The sequence below is a fragment of the Molothrus ater genome, chromosome 11 (genome assembly GCF_012460135.2).
Source record: "Molothrus ater isolate BHLD 08-10-18 breed brown headed cowbird chromosome 11, BPBGC_Mater_1.1, whole genome shotgun sequence".
Taxonomy (NCBI): domain Eukaryota; kingdom Metazoa; phylum Chordata; class Aves; order Passeriformes; family Icteridae; genus Molothrus; species Molothrus ater.
The window spans coordinates 15,973,368-15,996,655 of NC_050488.2; the positions used below are offsets into that span (position 1 = coordinate 15,973,368).

The following is a 23,288-nucleotide window of genomic DNA, read 5'->3' on the forward strand; positions in this document are numbered from 1 at the left end:
GCATCTGTCAGGGGTTATGGTGGCATTAGCCTCATGGAGCTGGGAGTTAGCAGTGCTTGGCAGAGTGACAGGTCTGCTGTACCTTACATAAATCTGTATCTTGCATAAATCTGTCTCTGCCTACTCTGCCAAGGTGTGTGGTCACAATTTGTCCGATTCTTCCTGCTGTCCACAAGGCTTTTGAGTTCCTTAGAAAGTATTTGCTTGAGACTCTCCCCCTTTCATCTTTCTTCACACCTCCCGACTCTGTATCTTTCACTTGTATATTTCCCACAAAGTCCTAAAAGGGATGTATCTTAAACAAGTGTTTATTTTCAATTAAATCCTCATCACCTGCCCCTCCCAGGAGCTGCAGAAATCTCCCTGTATTCCCATGGGATTGAATTTCTTGAGCCTCCCTGTGGCTTTGGCAGCAAACCCAGCAGCCTCCTCCTGCTGTTGGCTGTACCTGATCCTGGGTAGCTACAAGGTACCTACCTTGTTCTTCAGTACTTCATGGTGTTTTGTTGCCTCTCATCCACTTTTCTTGAGCCTTCTAGACCCTTTTGGGGCCAGAAAGTAATAACTGCCTCAGTTCTTTGCTGTCTTTCAATGTCTAAGAAAATTCTTCAGGAAAACAAGAAAGCCCTTCTTAAACATAGCATTATATCCCCACCCACAACGTGTTTTCAAACAAGGCACCTGAAAAGAAAATGCTGACCCCTTGAAAGCATCTCTGGTCAGCTTGGCCTGGGCCACTCTCTGGTCCCCAGCTCTGCTCAGGGACCTGATGGGAAGGTCCATGGCCAGTGATCTCCTGTGTCACTTTGTCACACCCACCTGCCACCACCAATTGCTTTGGTGTGTTAGGGCTGTAATAGAGACCTGCTCTGAGCATTGTGGCAGAGACCAGTATAACATCTCTGTTGGTCTGCAGGCCCAAATACTTGGTGTGTATTACCAGTAAAGTACAGCAGCTCCAAAGGAGAATGTGATCTGTCAGGTGAGCTCATTGCACCTCTCAGAGAGTCTGCACTGAGATAGATGTCCTCAGGTGCTGAGGTGGAGGTACTTGAGTGTAAGAGTACTTAGTGCTGTTATTATTTATTATTGTTTGGTGTCTTGTGCTGGTGAGCATTTAGTGAAGGTGGCACACTCTTCTACCACAGGTTATCCAAGGGGAAAACAAATAATCCCACATTGTGTTGTAGCACACGTCCTGAGCTCTCAAAATGGAAGTTTCTGTGTTGTCTCCAAGCCCTTTTTCTTTTGTAGGCAGACATAAGAGCTGTAATGCCAAGTGAATGGTATGTACTAAGTCTATACAATGGCTCTTTAAAAAAATAATTACATATGGTACAAGAGGGAGAGGAAACCACTCCATTCCTGTAAATGGCCACTTAAGACGTGGAGAATAAATAACTGCAATAAATAATCTGGCATAGCTGAGCTTTAGCATTTGGGAGTAAATCAGAGCTCTTTCCCCATTGTCGGCAGAGAAGCCTCGGAAATGGAGTTGGAAGGAAAGATTCCCCTGAGAGTTGAGGCGAGGTGCTGGACAGCCCCTGGGAGCGTGAGGGAGTCTCCGGCTACGACGCGTGCCTCGCTCCCCTTTCCCTGCACCTCCCTTCCCCTTCCCAGGCATGTGCAGGGGAAGAGACTCCCTTAAGTCTCGCTCTCCTCTGGTGAACAGGTGCCAGGAGAGGGCTGGGGATGAAGGCTGGCGGATAAAGGCTGCGCTGCCGGAACCAGCCCGTCCCAGGCGCCTCGGAGGCCGCGCAGCCCCCGGCGCTCCCCGCTCCCCTCCCCGCCCGCCTCCCGCCGCCGGAGCGGCCGCTCCCCTGCGCCGTGCGGGCTCTGCTGCCGCTATTTAAATGCAGCTCCAGTCGCTGGCTGAGCGAGGGCTGTGTCGCTTTAAGGCACATGTGATACTCTCCCGAGCGGGGATGTGTTGAAATAGGCTCGGGCAGGTCCGGGAGCCGCCGCCTTGTGCCGCCCGTGCGGAGCCGCGGCCGCGCTGCCCTCACCCGCCGGCTGCTGCTCGGCCTCGCGTGTCCTGCGAGCCGCTCCTCGCCGCCAGACCCCTCCAAAGGGCTCCTCCAGCACAAGGGGATGCTCGGAAATGATCTAAAGGTGAAAATGAGAAGGTTTCCACCCCTCAAACCTTGGCCACTTTTCTGACGGCAGTCTGAGAGCTCAGATGTCTTCTTTACTCTGGAAACAGGATTTGTAACGAAAAAGAGATTTTTTTTGCTTCTTTTTTTTTTCTACTTTTAATCCTGATAAAGAAGATTATTGGGAAGCTATAAAAGAAATCCCTTATTGTGGTACAGATGGATTTAAAAAAGTATTAGATCTTTCCGATGAACACTACTAGAGTGCTCTGCTCTTGGTTGGATTACTCAGGTAAGGAGCTTCCTCAGGATTTAAGATTCAGAAAGCAGATCTGGAACTCCTCAGATAATAAGTAGAAAATATTCACTGCTGTGTTTCTATATTAATGATAAGATGATCTCTGGGTGAAACTGTGTGTGTGTGTGACAGTTTGCTGATGAACGAGTGCATGAAGAAATATTTGTAAGAAACGCTGGGTTTGAGCAAAGGTAGTTTGAAATAGCAAATCTTTGAGACAGGTTCTTTATATTTTAAAAAACCAAAACCAACTAATAAGAACGGCTGAGTGGGTAAAGTCTGCTGTCCATGTGTGAAGAACGTGATGCTGGAGGAAAGATACAGGAGCATTTAGCAGGTTGTGGAAGTTTCGCTCTTTGACTGGGATTTTTAAAGTTCCGTTTAAATAACCTGAAATTCCCCTGCATGAGGCTCACCTTTCCCTTTGCCTTGTGGTATAAAAATCACGGGAGCACCAATTATGACAAGAAGGTGTTAATTCCTGAAGACACGAGGAAGCCTCCCGGGAGCTCCCTGATCTGAGGAGATTGAATCTATTTTGCAAGATAAATGGGTCTAAAAAGAGAGGAGAAAAAGTGCATTGTATACTGCAAAGCAAACAGTTGGAAATGAAATTAATTATACACCAAGCAGTGCATCAAGCACTCAGTACAGAGAAAGGAAGAGCCTCATGCTGATCAAAATAATGTTTTGGTATTCTCTATTAATTATACTTGTCAGTTTATGTGGTTCATTTCAACTAATTAGACTTAAAAAGCTTCCCAAAGACTCTACTGCTTTAAAATCAGGGCAAAAAAAAAAAGGATTTATATGCATATATTTTATTACCACAGCATTTCACTATTTTAATAATGTTCATCTTCCCACTGTAGAAATCCCCTGATACTGCATGCAGATTTTTTTTTTTGTAAAGACATGATTTTTTTTTTCCAAGTGAGAGATTGAATCTTTCAAAGTCTTTCTTGCTCTGTGGAAATGATGTTCAGCTGATTGGATTATTAGATAGAGAGCAGCATCCTATCATTGGCTGAGTGAGGAGAGTGCCTGAAGTTTGATTAATTTGCCCATCTGAAATGCAGCAGAAGGTGCTGTTAGGGGAACTGGACGATGTGTAGCGTAGCTGAGCCTTGCAAACCTCCTGATCCTTGCAGGCACTGAGAAAGAGCTGCTGAAGTTACCAAGTCAGAGGGAAATTCAGCCACTTAGTACAGCCATGAGCGCAAGTATGGAAAAAGAGTTGTCTGCCCTGGATGGCCAAGTGCACCACCACCAGCAGACAAAGCAATTGCCTTTTCCCTTTGCAAAGGGAATATTTTTAAAATTTTGACACAGTCTGCTTTGTGGAAGCATCAAATCTTCTATAGACCACATCTGAAATTCAGTCTGGCCATACTCCAGTCCTTGTGCATGCACAGGTCGAACAAAAGGAAGCTGATTTCATCTGGGGATTAGAACATAATTCTCAGAAACAATTACTTTGTTTGGTAGACAAAAGCATAATTAATAATTAATGCTTGCAAAAGCAAAAAACCAAACAATGTACTGTTACCTTCTGGGTCAGTAATAGCCTTTTTAGTCTTGGGGATGGAGTATTTTGGCAATATGTCTTGGATAGCTGAGGATGTGTTATGTCTTTCTGCAATGTATTTAAAGCAGCTTTGATACTGTCTGGACATCATGTTGGTTTTTTCCAGCTGGTGTTGTGACTTTTTACAATTTGGTTTATATTTTTAACTCCCTTGTAAATTGAGCTATGGATCAGTGTGAGAATATTTCCCAGCTTCTATTTATATTGTGGTTTTTTTAGTCCTCAGATTATTACAGTTTGATTTTTACCACTGAATTATTAAAGTTACCCAGGCTCCTGTGTTGATGTCTCTCTACCTCTGCTGTCCTTTTTGGGCGTGACCTTTGTTGTACAACAATTGTATCCTGCAGGGGGAGAATTATAATCAAAAGACATTTAGCAAAAGGAGTGAAAAAGAAAAATATTAAAACCACTGTTGTAATGGAAGCTGACTATTGTGTGTGCTGGAAGGCATTGGATAATAATGTGTGTCTAATATTTTGTTTAGAGAATGGCAGTGGTCTCTGCAATGTCCTGGGTCCTGTATTTGTGGATAAGTGCCTGTGCAATGCTGCTCTGTCAGGGGTCCCTCCATCACACTTTCCAGCAGCATCACCTGCACAGACCAGGTAGGACTGAGCTCAGCTCTGGGCTTGCAGGGTCTCTGCCCGTGCTCCTGTCTGTCTTGATAAAATATTGACTAATCAAAATTCTCTTTATCATTTAAGTTTTATGAGTTGTTTGCCTTTGTATTGCACAGCATCTGTTCTCTGGTGAGTTTAGTGGTGTGCTTTGCCAATCTAATGTGGGAATAGTCATGTTTAATGTCATTTTCTAACAATTGCCCAACAGAAAAATCCCATTGTGGGTAACAGTTCAGTTTCTGTGTCCTTGTTTCTCTCTCCCCTTCTTCCCATTTGGTGAAGTTCTGGAATTTTTGTAGAACTTGGACACTGTGAGAGCTCAGGTTTGGGGAACTTTGCACTTATCTGACCCAAACTGGGTTCAAGTTTGTTCTTCAAACCATGGGCACCGAATCTGGAGGTTGGATGTTTGCCTTGGGTTAAAGGAGGCACACTCATTCTGAGGTTCTCAAGTTTACCTCTGAAATTGATGGGGCTGCAAAAGTGTGTCCTGGAGGAGAATTTGGGACTGAATAGAGTGCAGTGCCTGTAAAGGCAAAATCAATCCCACAGGTTAGCAGTGGAGAACACAGCTCACTTGGACTGCTGGGTCTGCAGGGACAGCACAGCAGTGGTTTTATTGTGTTTTTTATTAATAGAAATGGATCACATAACTCCTTCAACTGCTAATTGCACTTTGAAGAATGTGCTATGCTAAAAATTGAGGTGGTGGCATTTTCTAGCACAGTGTTTTCATCTGGTTAAAATTAGATGGGCCAAGAATGTCACTTAACCAATTCTGAATCCAAAGAAAAGGTGGGAGGGGCTCTAAGAGTTGTAGAAATGAAAGATGGAAAGTGTTAACTCCCAGTGATGAGTCATTTTATGATGTGGCAATTAATATTTGAATGTTTTTGATTGAATGACATCCATTCAAAGACAGATGGTCTTTAACACAGGTCTTTGGCAACTTTAAAACTCAGAGTTTTCCCAGGTTTGTTTCTAGCCCAGAAATCACAGGTATTGGCATTGTCTTGGTTTGTTCTAATAAAACATAAACGTTATAGAGGAATAGACCAAAATCCTTGCTAGGCCAGGTCTCAGTGCCCATGTTAGAGCATCAGATTAACCAAGGGTGTCACCTTTACCCCCTGGCACTGGGAATCTGGGAGTTCTTGAAGTTTGAGGGGTGAGGGACTTATCTGGGACTTGCAGAGATTTATTACAGTGCAATTATCAGAGATGCTGCTGGTTTTTTGAGTGTGTCCCTAGTGAAGGAAAGGGAGGAAAAAAGAGCCCAGCTGCAGAGGTATGTAAAGGGAAAACGTAGTATCATTTTATGGAATCAGTTGAAACAAGTGACATTATGAGAAAAAATGGGAGCTGGGCAGATCCTGAGCTCTGCAACATTTGCCTAAGCTTGAAAAATCACCTTTTTTATGAAGCAAGAACAGCAAGACACTGAATGCATACCAAATGTTGGGGAAATGTGAAAAATGACAAAATCTTTCACTCAGGGATGTGCTACAGATAGAGTGAAGGTTTTACAGCTGCCTCATCACCTACTTAGAAGCAGCCAAGCTTTCCCTCCTGCGAGCCTGGCTCAGGCAGCTTCTCTGCACCCTACATGAATAAGATTGATGGTGTTCTGATCCCAGGCAGCCAATTTCGGTCTCTCAAGAAATAATCCACTACATTGACAGATGAGTGGAATTTGACATGATGTTCACCTCAAATTCAGATTGTGCTGCACCTGGGAAGTACCAGCCAGTGAGTGTCCTTTAGGGAAACTCTCAGATATTGTGGACGATTTCTGCTGTCACAACAGAAAATCAAGACACTGTTTTTTTTATAAGGCCATGAATTTGCAGTCTGCCAACTGAATGTGAAAGGTTGTACATAAAAGGGATGGAAATATGTTAACTAGCAAACTGAGTGATTTTAATGTATTCAACTGCAGTCCCTGAGCACACCCTATTTTTCATATTTATATTATTAGGAATGCGTAGTTTACTTTTAGTTAGAAACTGTGTAAGAAGATTAAAATGTTCAGCCAAATAAAAGTGAATAAAAAATGGCTGCAGATAAGCCAAAGCATAATTTCAGTAATTTAATACTTGGTGTAAGAAATTTCAACTTATTGAATCATGGCAGATAGAGCTGTAATCAATAGCATGCTCAGCATACCTTTTCTTTCACTTTGTGATCATGCATAGATAAGGAGCTGCCCTAAAATAAGGGAGTTTCAGCAGTTCATCTCCATCATGGGGCCACTTTGGTACAAGATAATTAAAAAGGCAGGTTCCACCCCATCTTGTGCTTCTTGCTCTTGATGAATAGAAGAGTCTCACTGAGCACAGGAAGGTGCAGGTAAAAGATAAAATCCTCTTGGAGTGTATTTAGCATAATAAACTTGAACTGAGCACAGTGGATTAGCACAGTGAATATATCCATCTGGACCACAGCAGTTAATCCAGTTTGGAAACCCTGGAAATCAAGGGCAATATATTAAAAGGTTAGTTTATCATCAGAGATTTCTGAGCTTGATGTATTTTTGTTTCTCCCAGAAACTTTCTTAAGCAAGTATCTGAATGGGCTGAAATAGATTTTAACACACTGTGCAATCACAGAAGCTTAAAGCCTCTTTCCAGTGCAGTATAATTTTTCATTTTTATAATTCAGTACTTCTTTATTCAGTTAGATGACTTAGCAGAGGGTATGAACCTGGAAACAAATGTGATCAACTGCTCTACATGACAGTATTTGTGACTTTATTTTCTGTGAAATGTTGGCAGGTGGGCCAAGGTAGTGAGGCCATAGTACATACTGCTTGCTTATAAGATGAATGATGCTGTATTATTTGTGCCTGTTCATTAATTCTTTCTTGTCTCATTAACACAGTGAGAAGTTTGAGTGCTGCTCTTTAGTGCCCTTAAATATTGATGCCTGTTCCTTTTGACTTTGATAGGTGAGGAAGAGGAGACCTGGGAGTAAACCTGCAGAACCCCACTGCAGTCTAATTCCCCTTGGGCAATACTTATGGCTTTCTGCAGGGTTTTTCATGACTATATTTCATTTTCATGAATATCATGTTAGGCAAAGGATGTGTGAAAGCATTCACAGGAAATAACTTTATGTGGAAACAAATCTCCATCTTCTTTGCAAGCTTGTCACTTCTGTGTGATTTAAGAAGAAATAGTGGTAATGAAAAGAATTCCATGCTGGTTGTTTTGGTCTCTAAGATACACACAGTTGTAGGGCTGTGGAATTGGCCTGAGGGGTTAGAGTGGCCAGGTTGATTTGCAGAGTTATCTGAGTGCCTGTGATAGTTCATTGATCATCTGATTGACAGGATTGATCCTCCCAGCAGCAGGAATTAGGTGCTGGGATTTGGTGACATAAGATATTAGCAAAGTACAGGATTCAAGTTAAAAAAAAAAAAGCAGACATCACCCTTTCAATTATGCAATTCTTTGCAAAATTTTGACATTGTTCCATAACAAGGTATAGGATCTTTCAGCTAATAGATGACAACACTGGCCATGTGTTACTTGGAAGGACATAGGATTCACCTGTGAGTTTGTGCAAATGAATTATGTACACATCAAGTTAGTCTTGTGTGCAGTGTAAAGGTGGAAGGCAGACACAAGCAGAAAAAAGTATCCACTGTAGCACTGCTGACATTTGCAAATATGCTAATTAAAAACAGGCCTGTTCAGAGGAAGAAATCATGGACTGAATCAAGGCTGGAGTTTTATGATGCTAAACATGAAGTACCTTTTATTGTGACAGTAGTTAATGATGTGCCTATTAAAAATCTTCTCAAGAAGTGATTCTCTGGACTACATAATACTAGACAAAAAATCAGTCTCAAAGCAATTCTGCACCAGCTAACCAGGAACATCAACCTAAGGATGCTGTGAGCATGTTTCTCAGTAGACAGCATTTTGCAGAAACTGGAGTCTGTGGCTGTGAGCAAAAAATGTCTTAGTTCTGATCTTGGCCTTCCCACTGATTTTTTTTTTTATAGCCCTGGGGTAAACTGCGTATTTTCACATTTCAAAAGGTCTGCTATTTTCATATGCCCCATATATGTGGCTATTCAGTTCAAAACAGGCAGGGTTTTGAATCTAATTCCTCAGGAAAGTATAAATAAAATCTCTCATTTGGAAGGCGAGTTCAGCAAGATTTTTGCTCTTGCTGTGGACAGAAGCAAGTGTGGCACTAGGCAGTTAATATATAAAAGTTTCTGTGATTAGCAAGAATTGTGTTGCATTAATCACATGGTGTGAATGCAAACTGTTGCCTTCAGTATACAATGTTCAAATAGCCAGGCAGGAACACAGCCAGCCGTGGCCATGAAAGGTGACAGCTATTGTTTCTTGCTGTGTTAATTAAAATCAGCACGTTTTTAAGTTCTAAGGTCTGACTCTGTTTTCATTTACTCCAGCAAATGCACAGAAAGCAGCACAGTGCCCTGGTTTGTTCACAGTCAGAAAATCCTCCTCTCAAGGAGCTGTTCCAGTCACTCACTGTAAAGATCTCCCTTGTGATACCATTGTTATACACACCTGGCCTTGACAGGCTGCTCTTGAAAATGTGAAATTACCAACTGCAAAGTGAAGAAATCCAGGTTATAAGTACCTACTGTGTTCCTGGTCACACACAAAATACATTTGGATGTATGTGGACACGTACTTAGTTTAGGAAGAGAACTGATGTGACAAAACCAACACTTAAGCATGAGGTAGGGTTTCTAGCAGCATGATGGCAATGAACTGCCTGCTGTGCTTGTGTGATGGGCTTGTTTACAGCAGCACACTTGATCAGAAGTATTGAACCCTGTGATTTTGAGTTTTTTGATTTTTTTTTTTTTTTTTTCCTGAAACATCAAACCTCTGAAACAAAGCTATCATGGCTCCAGGGTGTGCTTGGAGATAGGGTTAGCCATGGGAGTTTTTGGGGTCTGTTGCCTGGGACACAGGGGAAGTAAAGTGGAAGAGATAGGTTGGCATTACCAGGGGTCAGGCTGTCCTCCCTGGCTGGTCAGTGGCAGGAGCAGAAGAGCAGCTGGGATCCTCACAGCTTGGTGGAGGAGAGCTGTCACCAGTGACTGCTGAATGTGCTGCCTGGTTACTGCTCATCCAAGGAGATGGAGCAGCCTGGGGGGAGCAGGAGTGTCAGCTCCATGGGTTGGGAAGAGCAGCATGGCCAGGGTGTGCACTGGGGCCTGGGCAGCACAGGAGGGCTCCCAGGAGCTGCTGGAAGCATGGCTGCATCCCTGTTGGGTGCCACCTTTCCTGTGGGTGCACTCCTGGGGTCACCCTCTGCACACCTTGTACAAGCCAGCAATGGCAAAGTGCTCCCAGAGGGACAATGGGATGGTGCCTCCTGTGCTGGTGCTTTGCACTGACACTCTCTGGGCTCTGTGCTCTGGTTTAGTCCCCCTTCCTCCTGGCCATGCTCCTGTCCCCATCCCACGCCATTTCAGCCACTTCAGCTCTCCCTCAGGCCTCTCTGCAGGCAGACACTTGGGCAGAGCTGCCCTGGGGAGGCAGGGACCAGAAGGCTCCTCTTGCTGTGCTGGCCCTGGCAGCATCTCCTGCTCCCAGCCCTGCGCTGAGCCTCCCTCTCCAAGTGCAGCCTCAGAGCCCTGTGAGTCATGCAGGGACCTTTCAGTGCACACCACTATTTGTAGCTCACTGGCATGGCCTTAAAGACTGTGGGAATTCATTCTGGGGTGGTAAAATACCAAGGAAAATTTGGCACCTACAAACATAAACCCCAGAGGCAGAGTACATTGCTCTGCACTGAAGTGTTTCTGCTGATAATATCAGAAACATGCCTTTAATGATTAGCCTGCTTTAGTCCAAGGCTCATTTATATTTTAAAAAGTAATATTCAAGTGAATTGCTTCATAAGATTGATGTGTTTTCCCCTTTAAGTTTGATATTATTTTATCCTGTACTGTCTATAATATTTGTGTTTCCTTCTGAATGTTTTTCTTCCCACTCTGTGAAACCAACCTGTGCTGTGAGCAAGATTTTTGTTTTGTTTTTTTTTCCTGGTGGAACTCAGCATTTTTTGCTGTTTTCAGATGCCCTATACAGAGTAGTTTTCTCCAGCTGATCTTACTCCTTTGCATGGGAGTGATGCTGGAGCTTTCTGTTCATTGTGCCTGGGAAGGGACCACGAGGACTGCAGCACAGTTGGAGTCTAAATTTATGAGAGTCAGGCAGTGATGCACAATGGGGAATCGGGGGTGTAAATTAAGCTGAATGAAGTTACACAGCCCAATGTTTCTGTGACTCGTATTTCTACGCTCTGTTTAGATTGTTTTTTGACATCTCTCTCTCGCCTTCTGTATTTCTTCTGGAATACCAGTTTGCCCCTTCATAGTGGGTAAAGAAAAAACTCCTGCCCTTCTTGAAAGGTCACTTCAGTGACAGCAGCGTGCAGGATCACTGTTGCTATCATGATAATCAATATCTCTGTCCTACTGTTCCACTGTAATCCTTATTTTGAGAAAACAGCTTGGCTTGGGAACTGAAATGATGGCAGGAATATAAAATTTTACTCGTTTTTGGATGATGTGAAAGGGATTCCTTGAGAATCAGCGGGTGAAGTACAGTACATAAACAATCTGTTGGGATGAGTACCCTTGTTGAGGTGCAGTGTCTCTGAGTGCCAGGTAACCCAGGGAATAACCTGCCCTCCATGAGCAGCTCCCACCCAGCCACACCTGCTGGGAGATTTCTGGAGTTGGGCACAAATATTTCTACCATGAACAGTTAAGTTTTATTTGTATACCATGTACCTTAACTCTTACTAAATGAATAGGCAACTAAAAACCAGCTTTAATAGTGATCTTTGTCCCTTGATTATCAGGAGAGCTGTTGGTTCAGATTAAAAAATATTTTTAATCCATCCTCGTGCACGATCCAAAGATCTGCTGGATTAATTTAGCTTTCTGTAGTTGACAAATCTGAATCAAGAACCCTCATTTTGAACCTACCAAAAAACAGGGAGCAAAATAAAATACACTGTCAATTAAACTGTGTACAAGTGAGAGTTATATCTGTGGAGAACTTGATTAAAGACTCCCATGCATGTACATATCAGCTTGTTGGAAAGTGGGGAAACTGGGACTGTGATTTTTTTTCTGTGTAAATAATGTCAGCAACCAAAGACTCTACAGATCAGCCTGGGTGCAGGCAAAAGCCTCAGGATCTGAACTGCACCCCCTGTTAAAACTTTATTTTTACTGTCCTCATTAATGCTCTCCAAAACTGCTGCTACATATTGCTGGCAAGCAAGGCTTCAGTACAATTGTACTGTGTTGTTCAGGATTTATTAATTATAATCTTTTCTTGCAGAGTCTATTTATATTTGATCGTGACATTAATTGGTTGCCAAAACAAACTAGAGTTAATGGTGTTTAATTAAGTGCTTGAGAGCAAGCAAGGACATTTCATTTGGAAAATTGGTTTCATTGATTTATATGTTTGTTTCTTACAAGAACATGCAGAAATGAAGGGAACCTATTGGTTAGCACCTCTTTCCTACATGCTGCCCAGGAATCCCAATAACACAGTGGTGAACTGAACATGATCAAGAGTTGACAAGTATCTGTAGCTCATGTATTTGCCTGTATAAACACATTAAAAAGTAAGTGTTCACATTCTGAATCATTCTGAATTTAAAACAAAAATCCCGACAGAAAGGAGATCAAATAACACTGAAATATCATTAAGGTCATGTTCAGAACACTGCATTTTGAAAAAAACCCATTTTAGAGAAGACATTAGCTTAATTTCTGGACTGGCTGAAGTTGCTGAGGATAAGGATGGTATGGAAAAATACACTGAAATATGACTAAATATAGGTACCTCCTGTAATTATATTAATAAAAAACTCCATTATTTTATTTCTATGATATAGTAATTCCTATGCTTTCTATCATGTCTTTAAAAATTGGCTGATTTTACAGTTCAGAAACTTTTGAACACCAGCCTATGTCAAGTTTTTATAGCCAAAACTGGAACTGAGTGGGAAATTCTGAGGACGTAATATTTGGGGGTTTTATTTGTTTTTTAAGAGACAGTTTCCTACGTTGAAACTTTAAGAAGTGATTCTATGTCTTTCTGCCTTCTTTATTTCTGCCTTGATATTCCTCTTTGAGGGAAAAAAAATTATCTGTGTAGGTATCAGCAGCTACCCAAAACAAGCCATCATGCTGATAAAGGCATAAATCTGTCTGGAAGCAGAAATTGAGATCTGCCAGTGGCTTCCTCTTTCCCAAGAAGAATCAAGACCAGAGAGAGCTCAAATTCAGTACCAGGGTGAACATGAGGAGGATCTTGTGTGTCCTTCTGGCTGGTTCCAGCTCTTGTTTTGGTTTAGAGCAGCACTGAAATTAAAGTAGGTCTGGTGTTTTCAGAAGTTGCCCCTTTTTACACAAGGATACCCTTTTCATTAAACAGGTATCTGGGGGAAAACCTTGCTTTAGTCATAAGCTCTCATGGCTAAGCTAACACAATTTACTGTGACTTTCATTAGCACATTAAATTCCTTTTTTTGGTTACTTCCATGGAGTGCTTTCAGATTTGTGTGGTCAGCCAGCCAGAAGTCATTGCTGTGTGAAACAGAGGGGAACCCAGGGGATGAGTTGAGCTCACAAAGGTTTTTGAGTTCCTGATTGTTTTCAGTGTGCTGGGGCAGGATCAGACAGAGAATGACTGTGTCTAAGCCAGCTCCTACATCTGCAGTATCATTATTTCTTTAGCAGTAGCTTTTTGTGAAGCTTTAAAATGCAGCATTTTTTTTTCCCTCCAGGTAATTAGAAACTGTTTCCTCAGCTGACATCTGAGTGCTTTCTCCATTAATTCAGCTGCCTGGGTGGTGTTTATCCTAACCTTGTTTTGAGTTTCTCCAACAAATAGATGACTCCTTTAGTTCTAATTTAGTTTCTCTCGGTATTTCTATTATCTCTTTCTAGTTGGCAGGCAAGGAAATCAGATGTGCATCAAATGAAGCCATTTGTCATGGATTAGTGCATGCAAATGCCTTGATAACAGTAGTAGACAAAAGCTGTGAGTGTCTGGGAAGAGAAAATTAACAAGGCCAAAGCAGCACTGATAGCTGTCCCTAAATGAGATTATTCAATGCCTCAGAGCAGGACAACTCTTCTGCTCCCTCCCTTGACATTTGTCCTCTACTGAAATCTTAATACATGAGGGAAATTCACAGTGAAGCCTGTGAAGTGGGGAAGTGTCTGTGGCAGCTCCTGGCTTTCCCAGGAATATGGACACATCAGGATCTTCCCTCTGTCCATTAAAAGCCAGCAGAGGTGGAGGATGGGGCTCACAGGTGGGCAAAAGTAGAGAAAAACCATTAATGATCCTCCAGCTTGTGTATCCCAATTTGCCATAGCACACTGGGAGTCAGGAGAGCTGCCAGGCAGGACACAGTGAATTCTGTCGAGGTGGAATGTATCCTCCTCAATGACTTCTCTGGAAGTTTTGCATTTCCTTCTTTCCCTGAGGGCAGAATTGGGTAATTGTTTAATGCTGATTCCTGCTGTTGATAGCACACTGAATTGAAGGAGTTGAGTGGTTATTAGATATTTATCTCATGCTTGTCGTGGTTACTCCAGCTCCATTATGAGCCTGGTTGGTCCCAAGAGGTAAATGTAAGCTCTGGAGTTCCCTGCTCAAAGGATGGAGGGAGGAGGAGCTGAAGCACAGTTGGAGGAAGGGGAATTTTGAGGTGCCCTGACTTGAGGTGAGCAAGGCTGTGGGCAGTGAGCATCCAGGGCCATTGTATTTCTAACCCTCCAAAACCACCCCTGGCAGATCACCAGACACAGAGGCTGTCATTTAGTGCAAGCTCCACAATGTAGGCAGATTACCAGCTGTTTTCTGTTGGTTTTTATCCTGTTTCAGTCTTTATTTTCCCCTCTCACTTCCTCTAAACCAATTTCCTTTGTTTTCTCTTAATCTTCCTTTATGTAAGCTCCTAAGGCTCTCACTTTTGGAAAAAGCTTTCTGAACTTCCTCCTCTTAGATAATGCACCTTGATGTGGTGTTTGAGCAACAGAATGCCATTTGATTTCATCCCAATTCGAACACCAGCAATATCTTAATAAACTAAATAGTTTTAAACAGTTTTATTTTAAAAAGTATCAAAATGGAGCTATTTGATAAAAAAAAAACCTTGAAATGTTAAAAAGAATTTCCTACTTCCTGATATTGGTAGGATAGATTGTTTTCTAAGAAAAACAGGGAAAAGTAGAAATCATAATATAAAATATATCTATATAAAATTATATATATATAAAATCATCTTCTACCCATAGGAAAAACGATTTCTGCTGATCAGAATCTTCCAGTGGGGAAGATTTTGTAGTGGTTTCTGGTGTCTACACACCCTGCACATGTTTTGATTGGTACCTTTTACAGCAGTGTGGCATCGAGCAGTCCTTTGTAGCAGTCAATCCTCTGAGGTTCAGGCTATGCAAGTCCCCCCTGAACCCTGTTCTTAGGTGAAATGAATTATTTCTTACATTCCTTTCTTTTTTTTTAGCCTATCAAAGGAAGAGGTGTAATCTGTAGTGTCTAGAGATGGAAACAAGGTACAAAGAAGTATCAGATTTATACTGAAGTCCTTCTGATGAGGACTGTGTGTCTTTAGTATGCTGCTCCCCAGATCTGAGGGGCTGTGCTCTTTAACAGCTGAGAAGAGATTATCCCTTAGTCCTGACAGAATCTATGAATCAAAATCTGGAGGAGAAATTCATGCAGAGTTTAGAATGCAAACCTGCTTTTAAATGTTACTATGGTAAAATAATTTTCTCTGTATAATGCATGATGTAAATTAGTATCTTAAGTTTGAGATATCTTCCTCTAAGCTGTGTCCTGTCTGCTTTCCAAGTGCTTTAATGTCCAGATTTCACATAAGAGGCAAAGACATGAACAAAACTGAAATACGCCTTTGTCAGGAGGGATTGTTCCATTATTCTATATTTTGATAGCACATATGGGTCTCAGAACCTCATTTGGTACAGAAAAAAGGCAGCCTAGTTTTACAGGGACTCTAGCACTGCCTGTTTGGTTCTTTCTCTTTCTGGCCAGCCCAGGGCAGCCTGTGCAGCATGCAGCAGTGGAACAGGCCATCAGAGGAACCAGCTCTCCCCCAGGAGCACATTTCTGGGAGCTGGCATGGAAACAAGTGAGATTTTGTTACCCTGCTCCTCACAGCCTCCTGTCCTGCAGCTGGTACTGTGATGAGTAATGCCATGGCTGACTCTCACAATTCAAAGGCAAATATTGTGTATATATGTCAAGAGAAGTTTTATAGACTTATGTTTTACCCCCCTGGTGTTGTTATCAGGGGGTGGCCTGGGTTTGGGACATCTGGGAGCGTTGGCTTGTGACTGTGGCACAGCTGACCTTCAGTCAAGATTTAAGGAAGTGATCTCCACCACTGGATGGTAAAGAAGGAGTCAATGGACACAACTCTAGGAGGGGCTAAAGGGTTAAGAGGCAAAACCTCCATTGTGTGGGCGAGCACATGGTGAGGAAAAAAATTCTCTGCTCCCAGTGCTGTAATATTTTCTCTATCCAGTCTTCTGTTGTATTTTTGATAAGGTCTTAATAAACCTTTTAAAATTTTGGAAGTGAGTATCATTTCTCACAGTACCCAGAGCAGGAATCCCCTCCCTCATGCTGTGTCCTTGGCATGGCTGCTCTGGGCTGGGTGATGGATCAGGAGCCTCTCAGCTCCCTCTTTTCATGGAATCAAGAGCTTTGCCTTAAGCCAACTTCACGCTGGCTTAAACTTCCATGGTGGCTAAGCTGTAATGGCTCAGAGTGCCCCAGCTGAGAGGTGTAAAGAGCCCTTGTGTTGTTGGAGCTCAGCTGACAGACAAGTTGTGCCATGTCATGGAATGTTTCCCTGCCTAGGGAATGTCCAGGCTCTCAGCTGAGCTGCAGAGGGGCAGTGCCAGCTTTGCTTCAAGTGTGGATGGAGCTTCCCACTTTCTACTTAACTGCTTTCATAAAAAGGGGAGAAGATTGGGCTTGTCTTAGGATAGAAAGGCTTCCTCGTTAGCCGTGTTTCTCACTCAAAACCTACACTTCCCACCTCAGTTTAGTGCTGTGCTTCCAGCCTTTCCCGGGCAGTCTTAAATGGATTCTGTATAACTCAGGGTATTTTTTGAAATGTGTCTGACTTGCAAATATTACCTGCCCACTGTTACTCAATAGTCAATTCTTGCAGGCCAGCTACAGCAGTGTGGAAACTTGTGTCAAGATAAATGTCATCTTATAAAGGAAAAAAAAAATCAGTTTATTTCTTTTGCTATAATTGGAAAAAGCCCCCAAAACCTTAATCTCTTGTTTGATTCTAAAACCACAGATTAATCTGGGGAAAGCTCCAGAATATCTGTCCCAAAAGAGGATTGTGCTCTGGCAATCCTGGGTGGAAAATCACCTGTGAATGTTGTCTAGTTTGGCCCAGCCAAAGGAGTGTGCACACACACTTGGCAGGGGCAGGATGCTCTTCAGGTCCTGCATGTCCTTCCCCACTGATGGCCAGTTCTGGGCTCTGCCTGTTCAGGTTGACTGCAGAAGTTCTGCTTCTCATTTGTTGGAACCTAGAAAACCTCCAAGCTGGAGGAAGGTCTCTCCACGATTTATCTCTGTTTTGGCAGCACAGAAGCTCCGAGGTTCTGTAGATATTTATCAGTGGTTTTGTTTCATGTCAGGACTTTTTGCTCTTTTTGCTGTCATAGAATGAATCGTGGGTCCCACTTCAGACTGGAGTCACCTTTTTGGGCTGGGGAGTCCTGGCCAGAGATCCTTTTCCAGAGGATCCTTCTCCCCTCACACAATGAGAAGGTGACTGAGCATCAGCTGCTGCCCTCAGCCTGGCTTGCAGAAAGTGTCTGGAGGCTCTCATTAGGCCTTGAATATCAAACTAAGACTTGATTCCTTCTCTACTGAAAATTAATGTAAAAATTGCTCATTGAATCTCTTGTGGTGATAAGCTTTCACGTGCTTGAGTAATTGTAGTAGATTTTTTGTTGTGACAATTGTTGATTTTTTTAGTTTGAGGGAATACAGGGTAACAGTCTACATTTCGAAAAGCAGCGTTGCTTTTGTTGTGTGACTAAAGCAGTGTAAATAATTGAATTTTTTATATGACAGCCAAAGCAAGATATCAAGTGTTGTTTTGGTGCAGTGTTTACATTTTGCAATTAGTTTAGAACCACTCGATTGTTTTTCTGACTAAGCGGAAAAGCAGAAAAAGAAAACAAAACCTGAAACAATTTGACAAATTTCTAGACACCGAAAGAAGAGTGAGGAAATGGCCAGATGAATAAAAACCACTAGGGATGGTACTGCTTCTTTCCTCTAATAGATTCAATTCAGAGTATCTCTAATCAGAAGTTGTGTTCTGCTCTAGGGGCTGACTCTTCATCTTTCTCCCTAAAGTAGATCTGTGGTGTTAAGATATGGCTGGGAGGGAGAGTGCCTTCCAATAGCTCTTCAATTTTACATCTTGAATAAATAAATAAGAGAGCAGAGATGAGATATCAGGATTTTCCTGTCTCACTTTTTATGAGACAGCAAAAAGCCCCCTTGCATTGCTGTCAGTCTCCATGGTAAGGCAGTGCTCTGTGGAGGTTTGAGTGGCCTTTGAGACAGCCCCTGACCCTGCCAGAAAGGGAGGAGATGGACAAGACACACCTGAAATTTCTGCCACTGAAGCTGAGTGTGTGGCTCTGCTCTGAGCTGCTGGGGGCAGTTGCTGGTCATTCAGAACTTAATATTTATGTGAAAAGGAGATTTTACCTAAAAATGGGTGCATATCACAAGAGCAGATTGTTCCAAAGTTTATTCTCTGGAAAGGGAACACTTTGGCAGATTTTTCTTTCTTTTGGGAAAACGTTGAATCCCTGCCCCTCAACTCTCAGAGCAGTGTGAAAGACGAAGACTTTCTGCTGTTCTGCTGGGATTGAGCTCAAGGCTTGACCTGTGGCTTCTCTCTGAGTTTTGGAGGAGGCCAAGGCTGCCCCAGCCCTGCCCGTGGCCTCTGCTGATCCATTCAGGAGGAAGCAGGAGCCTAGAGGGAAGGAAGGCAAAGCTTTGACAAACCCCTGTTAGTCTGCAGTGCTGTTCTGTTTTGCTGACTTCAGTCATCTGAAGACCTCTGCTAATTTAATGAGCACATTTCACTTGTCAGTGTGACAGTTATCCATGTCAGACACCAGGGCTCCTCCTTTAGCACACATCTGTAGCAGTTATTCTGCTGTCCTTGAAGAAACTCGGGCTGAAATAGTACTTTGAGAGATGCTTCTAGGGTTTTAGCTTTTGGGGTTTTTTTTAAACAAAGTTTTAGTATTAAAAATATGTTTGTTTATCTCAGTAATATTATCTGCTTTTGCCATTTTTATGTAAACTCAGCTCTGCCTTGCACAGCAGCACTGTTCTCTTCTGGGGAAAGCAGCATTGTCTCTCAGCAGTGGAGCTCTGTGTGATCTAATAGCAGTCACTGAATCCAGCAGTTGTGAAAACTCTCCCTAATTGTGCCTTTTTCATTGCAGGGAGGGTGCAGGGGATTGTGGTGGTATTCCTATGTGGACATATTTGTTTTAAAATAGACTGGCAGTAAATGAGTTATGTGCCAGGAGATGTTTAGTGAAATGTAGACTTGTGGAAAAAAACCAAAACCTCACACATTTCTGGTAGGAACATGCCACTTTCAGCAGGTTCCAAATTTGAGTAAATTTGAGAGAGAGGTTGAGATGTGATGTATTGGGTTTGGCCAGGTCTGGTGGCAGGAGGGAGACTCCAGGAGTGGAGCAGTGAGAAGCTGCCAGAAGCTTCCCCTTGTCTGACAGAGCCAATGCCAGAGGCTCCAGGATGGCTCTGCTGGCCACGGTCAAGCCCGTCAGAGAAGGAGGCATCAGCAATAATATGGGGATTTGGGAAGGAGGGAGGGAATTTGGACTGGGAAGAGGGGAGGCATGGGAAGGAAGGTGTTTTTGAGATTTGCTTCTCACCATTCTGCTCTGGTTTGGTAATAGATTAAAGTGATTTCCCCAAGGGAAGTCTCTTTTGCCTCTGACAGTAACTGGGGAGTAGCCTCTCCCTGCCCTGCCTTTTATTTTGTCTCCCCTGTCCAGCTGAGAAGAGCAGGGATGGAGGAGCTTTGGTGGGCACCTGGCATCCAGCCAGGGTCACCCCACCACACCAAAGGTTTGGGTTGTTTTTTTAAATTAGGGGTTTTTTTAAATTTTTTACCTCTTTCCAAAGCCTTGTGATGCCTGTTGAAGTCCCAGCCCAGTTTTGTGATACCTTTTCATGCTGTTTTCCATCTCATTGGATGATCTCTTGCTGTCAAATCTTAAAGCCCCAACTTTCTGCCAGCAGAAATAGAACAGGGTGTGAAACATTTTGATTTTGATGGCCCTTCATGTGGAATAGAAAATGTAGGTTCATTTCATAGCTGACAAAGAGCTGATTATTTATGTTTCTTAGAAAACAACGAAGAACGTCCAAGAATCTTTTTTTGCCATTATGGATGACTTTCCTTGTATTTTCACATCGTTCTTTTTTGAATCATGACAAAGTGAGATTAAACAACAAACAGCCCCTGAGATCTGTCATTTTCTTTCCAATGATTTGCATAGGATGGTGCCCATAAATTATGGAGGCAGTTACTGGATACTGTGAATTCACAAATACTTTTTGATATAATTTTGAGAAGCATCCTGTGTATTATATTTGCACAAGATAATGATGCTATTCTATAAAAAAAACCTGCTAAACATTTTTAGGACAGTAAACCTTGAGGCAAGGGTGTTAATTTATTTCTTTTTTTTAACATAAAATTGGGGAATTTTATGTTGGATTACATAACACTTTGCCTACCTCTCTTCTTATTTATTTAAACATTATAATTACAAAAACCCTCAGTGTTTTAGACACCCTCCTTTGTCTGTGAATCCTCCTTCTGTAAATGGAAAGCTTGGGAAAGATGCTCTGAGAAAAGGAGGCTTAATTCTGTTCTGCTGCAAAGACTCCTTATTATGGCTGATTTTATCTTCTGTATTCCCTTCATTACTGATTGAGGAAGGGGGCAAAGTATCATCTCCCAAAGTGAGAGAGTGTGGATATGCACATGGCCAGGCTTGCCTAACCTTTCTTTCTCTGTGGCACAGAAATATTCACTGTTAGCTCCTGTACATTGCCTCATCTTGTGCAGAGACCCATTTTTAGTGTGCAGGGCTGGAATCTTCACATAATTGTCCTTTGCTCTTCCCTAATTTCTTGTCTTCTCTGTACAGCCCATAGTGGGATGTTCAGAGCAGCCAGGGCCCCCTCATGGGGAACTCAGTGCTGAAAGTTTCCCTTTGGCTGACCAGGTCTTGCCCTCTGTTATTCAAACACTCACAAGGGTTTGGGGTCTGGCTGCATTCCTGCTGGTTTTGATGAAGACTGAAATGTTTTCAGTCCTGCTGTTGCTGAGAGCATCTTTCCTCATTGTCCAAGTGCCAGTCTGGAACAAGATGTTTCCCCTGGGACCACAGCTTGTCATGGACTAAAGCAGTGAGAACAGCACTGTGAGGGACAGCAGAAAATCCCTGTGCTGCACTGGCCACAGGAAATGGATGCTGCTGCCTTCTTCAGATTTCTTCCTAATCCCTGAGATAATTCCTGATGGTTTCTCTCTGCAGCTGCAGGGGCAAGGCGTGTCAGAGCTGCCCCAGCACTGCAGGAGCTCAGCTCAGCTGGTTTTCCGTGTTCCTCCTCCCTGTGCCCCCAGGGCAGTGTGGCTTTGTCTGTCCTGGGGCACAGCTCTGACAGCTGCCAGCGCTGCTGCTGGGCTGTGGCCCCCGTGGGACAGGCACTGTCCAGGTCTCTGCCTCCACAGGGCAAAGCTGCTGTTGAAAAGGTGCCATTGCAGGCACAGGGCTTCTGCCATTCTTAGGCAAAATCACTCACTCAAATTCCCTGATTTTTTTGTTGTTTTTTTTTTTTTTTTGTTATCTGTCTATCCCCACCCCAATAAAGAAGATATACTTCTAATATTTTTGTTTTACATTCTGGTTCTGGTTCACAGCTGGGCAGACCTCAGTGCTCACAAGGATAGGTTTTCTAAATGAAGTACTTAAAATCATAAAGGATAAGTGTATGAAAAACCCTGAAACCAGTATCAATTACCCTGCCTTTGTTCTTCTCTAGAAATATTTTTCTTATTACATTTTGAATTAGGATTCCTGTAACAAATTCTAAAGCATATCCATCAACTCAAGTGCAGAGAATGCTCAGAGTGTCTTTTAAATCTGCCATGACTCTTTCTGTCATATTTCATATTTGGCTAAGTGCAGCTCATGCTGTAAACAAAGCCATGGCAAACTGGGGGAAGGTGGTGCTTGGATGTCCATACCCCAGCTTTGCATCCACAGCTTTACTGCAATCCAGCTCAATTCTTGCTTTGCATTCCCCATATCCACGTGGATTTCTTCCATGGAGGTTTCAGGCACTGTGCCCTTCTGTAGGTGTGGCAAGATTCAAAAGCTGCAAATCCATTAAATCAATCTACTTGGTGATTTTCCAGTAAATAACACCTGAGTTTATGGTTTGTTCAGCTTTGTGATAGATCATAATTTGGATTTAGAGCTGTTTGCCAGCCTGGTGGGCAGAGGGGTAAATCTGCTCCCGTTGGGAGCCTCCAGTCTGGCAGCAGCTCACCTGTGTGGGATGCTCAGAGCCTGGCAGGGAGAGGGTGCTCCAGGGATTCCTTGCTCCTGCTAGCTGTGACTGGGGATTTAAGGAAGTGCCAGGCGTTCTTTACTTTTCTTTTTCATTTTGCTTCCATCACACTTCTGGCAGTGATAGGTATATTAATTATCATTTTTATCATGTAATAGTCTATAGCCCTAAAATATCAAATTACGAGCACATCTGTAGATCAGTTTTAACTTTTAGTGCTTTTCTGCATATAGATATCCATTATTTCTTTATTGGCAATATTAAATCATTCCAGTTGAAGAGTTAAATATCTGGATTTTATTAATTTTTCCCCTTCCACCAGAATCATGCCAACATCACAGCATCCTGCCCAGCTGCCAGCATATGAAGATGTTTTCTCTTTATAAGTCTCTTATATAGGTACACAGTATAAAAGAGTGGAGGATACAAATATTTCATCTGTATGCTTTCCCATAACTTAATTTATATTTCCTATTTTTTTCAAGGAGGGAAACTTCCCCACCTGTGAGGAGAAAAAGAGAGGTAGACTATGAAGCATTGTTCTTAATGGCAGCAGTGAAAGTGTTCTGTGATTTGGGATGTAAAAGCAAGTCTGCTGGGAAATGGATTAGTAGGCCAGGAGAGGGTATTGTGATCAAAGTGCATAGTAAATTAATTTACCTCACACTCCAGCAATTTATCACATAGATATCACCTCTACATGTGTAAAGATATATGAGTATGGATGTGATATTGCTCTAGTGTTTATATCTTATTCCTGAACCTAAATAATTTAACACTCGTGCTTTAACCTTATTGAAGTGTTAAAACCCTGCCATTCCTTAGATTTGGTTTTGTTACAACTGTTACATTACATTTTTGTGTCATTATGACACCCGTTGGTAGCTGCAGCCCAGACAGGTCTTTGGCTGTTGGAATAGAAAG

The 23,288-nt window shown here is 42.6% G+C and overlaps 1 protein-coding gene across 2 annotated transcripts in view; it reads left to right on the forward strand.

Moving 5' to 3' along the window:
• Positions 1–1,679: 1,679 nt before the first annotated feature.
• Positions 1,680–23,288, forward strand: part of TAFA1 (TAFA chemokine like family member 1) — a 213,179-nt gene continuing 191,570 nt past the window's right edge. Inside the window, exons 1-2 of one of the 2 annotated variants that reach the window (XM_054515994.1) lie at positions 1,680–2,385; positions 4,467–4,587. In XM_054515994.1, the coding sequence (XP_054371969.1) occupies positions 4,470–4,587 (118 nt within the window). In that variant the 5' untranslated portion in view covers positions 1,680–2,385; positions 4,467–4,469. The remainder of the gene's footprint in view (positions 2,386–4,466; positions 4,588–23,288) is intronic. The other variant, XM_036390884.2, reaches the window with a different exon arrangement.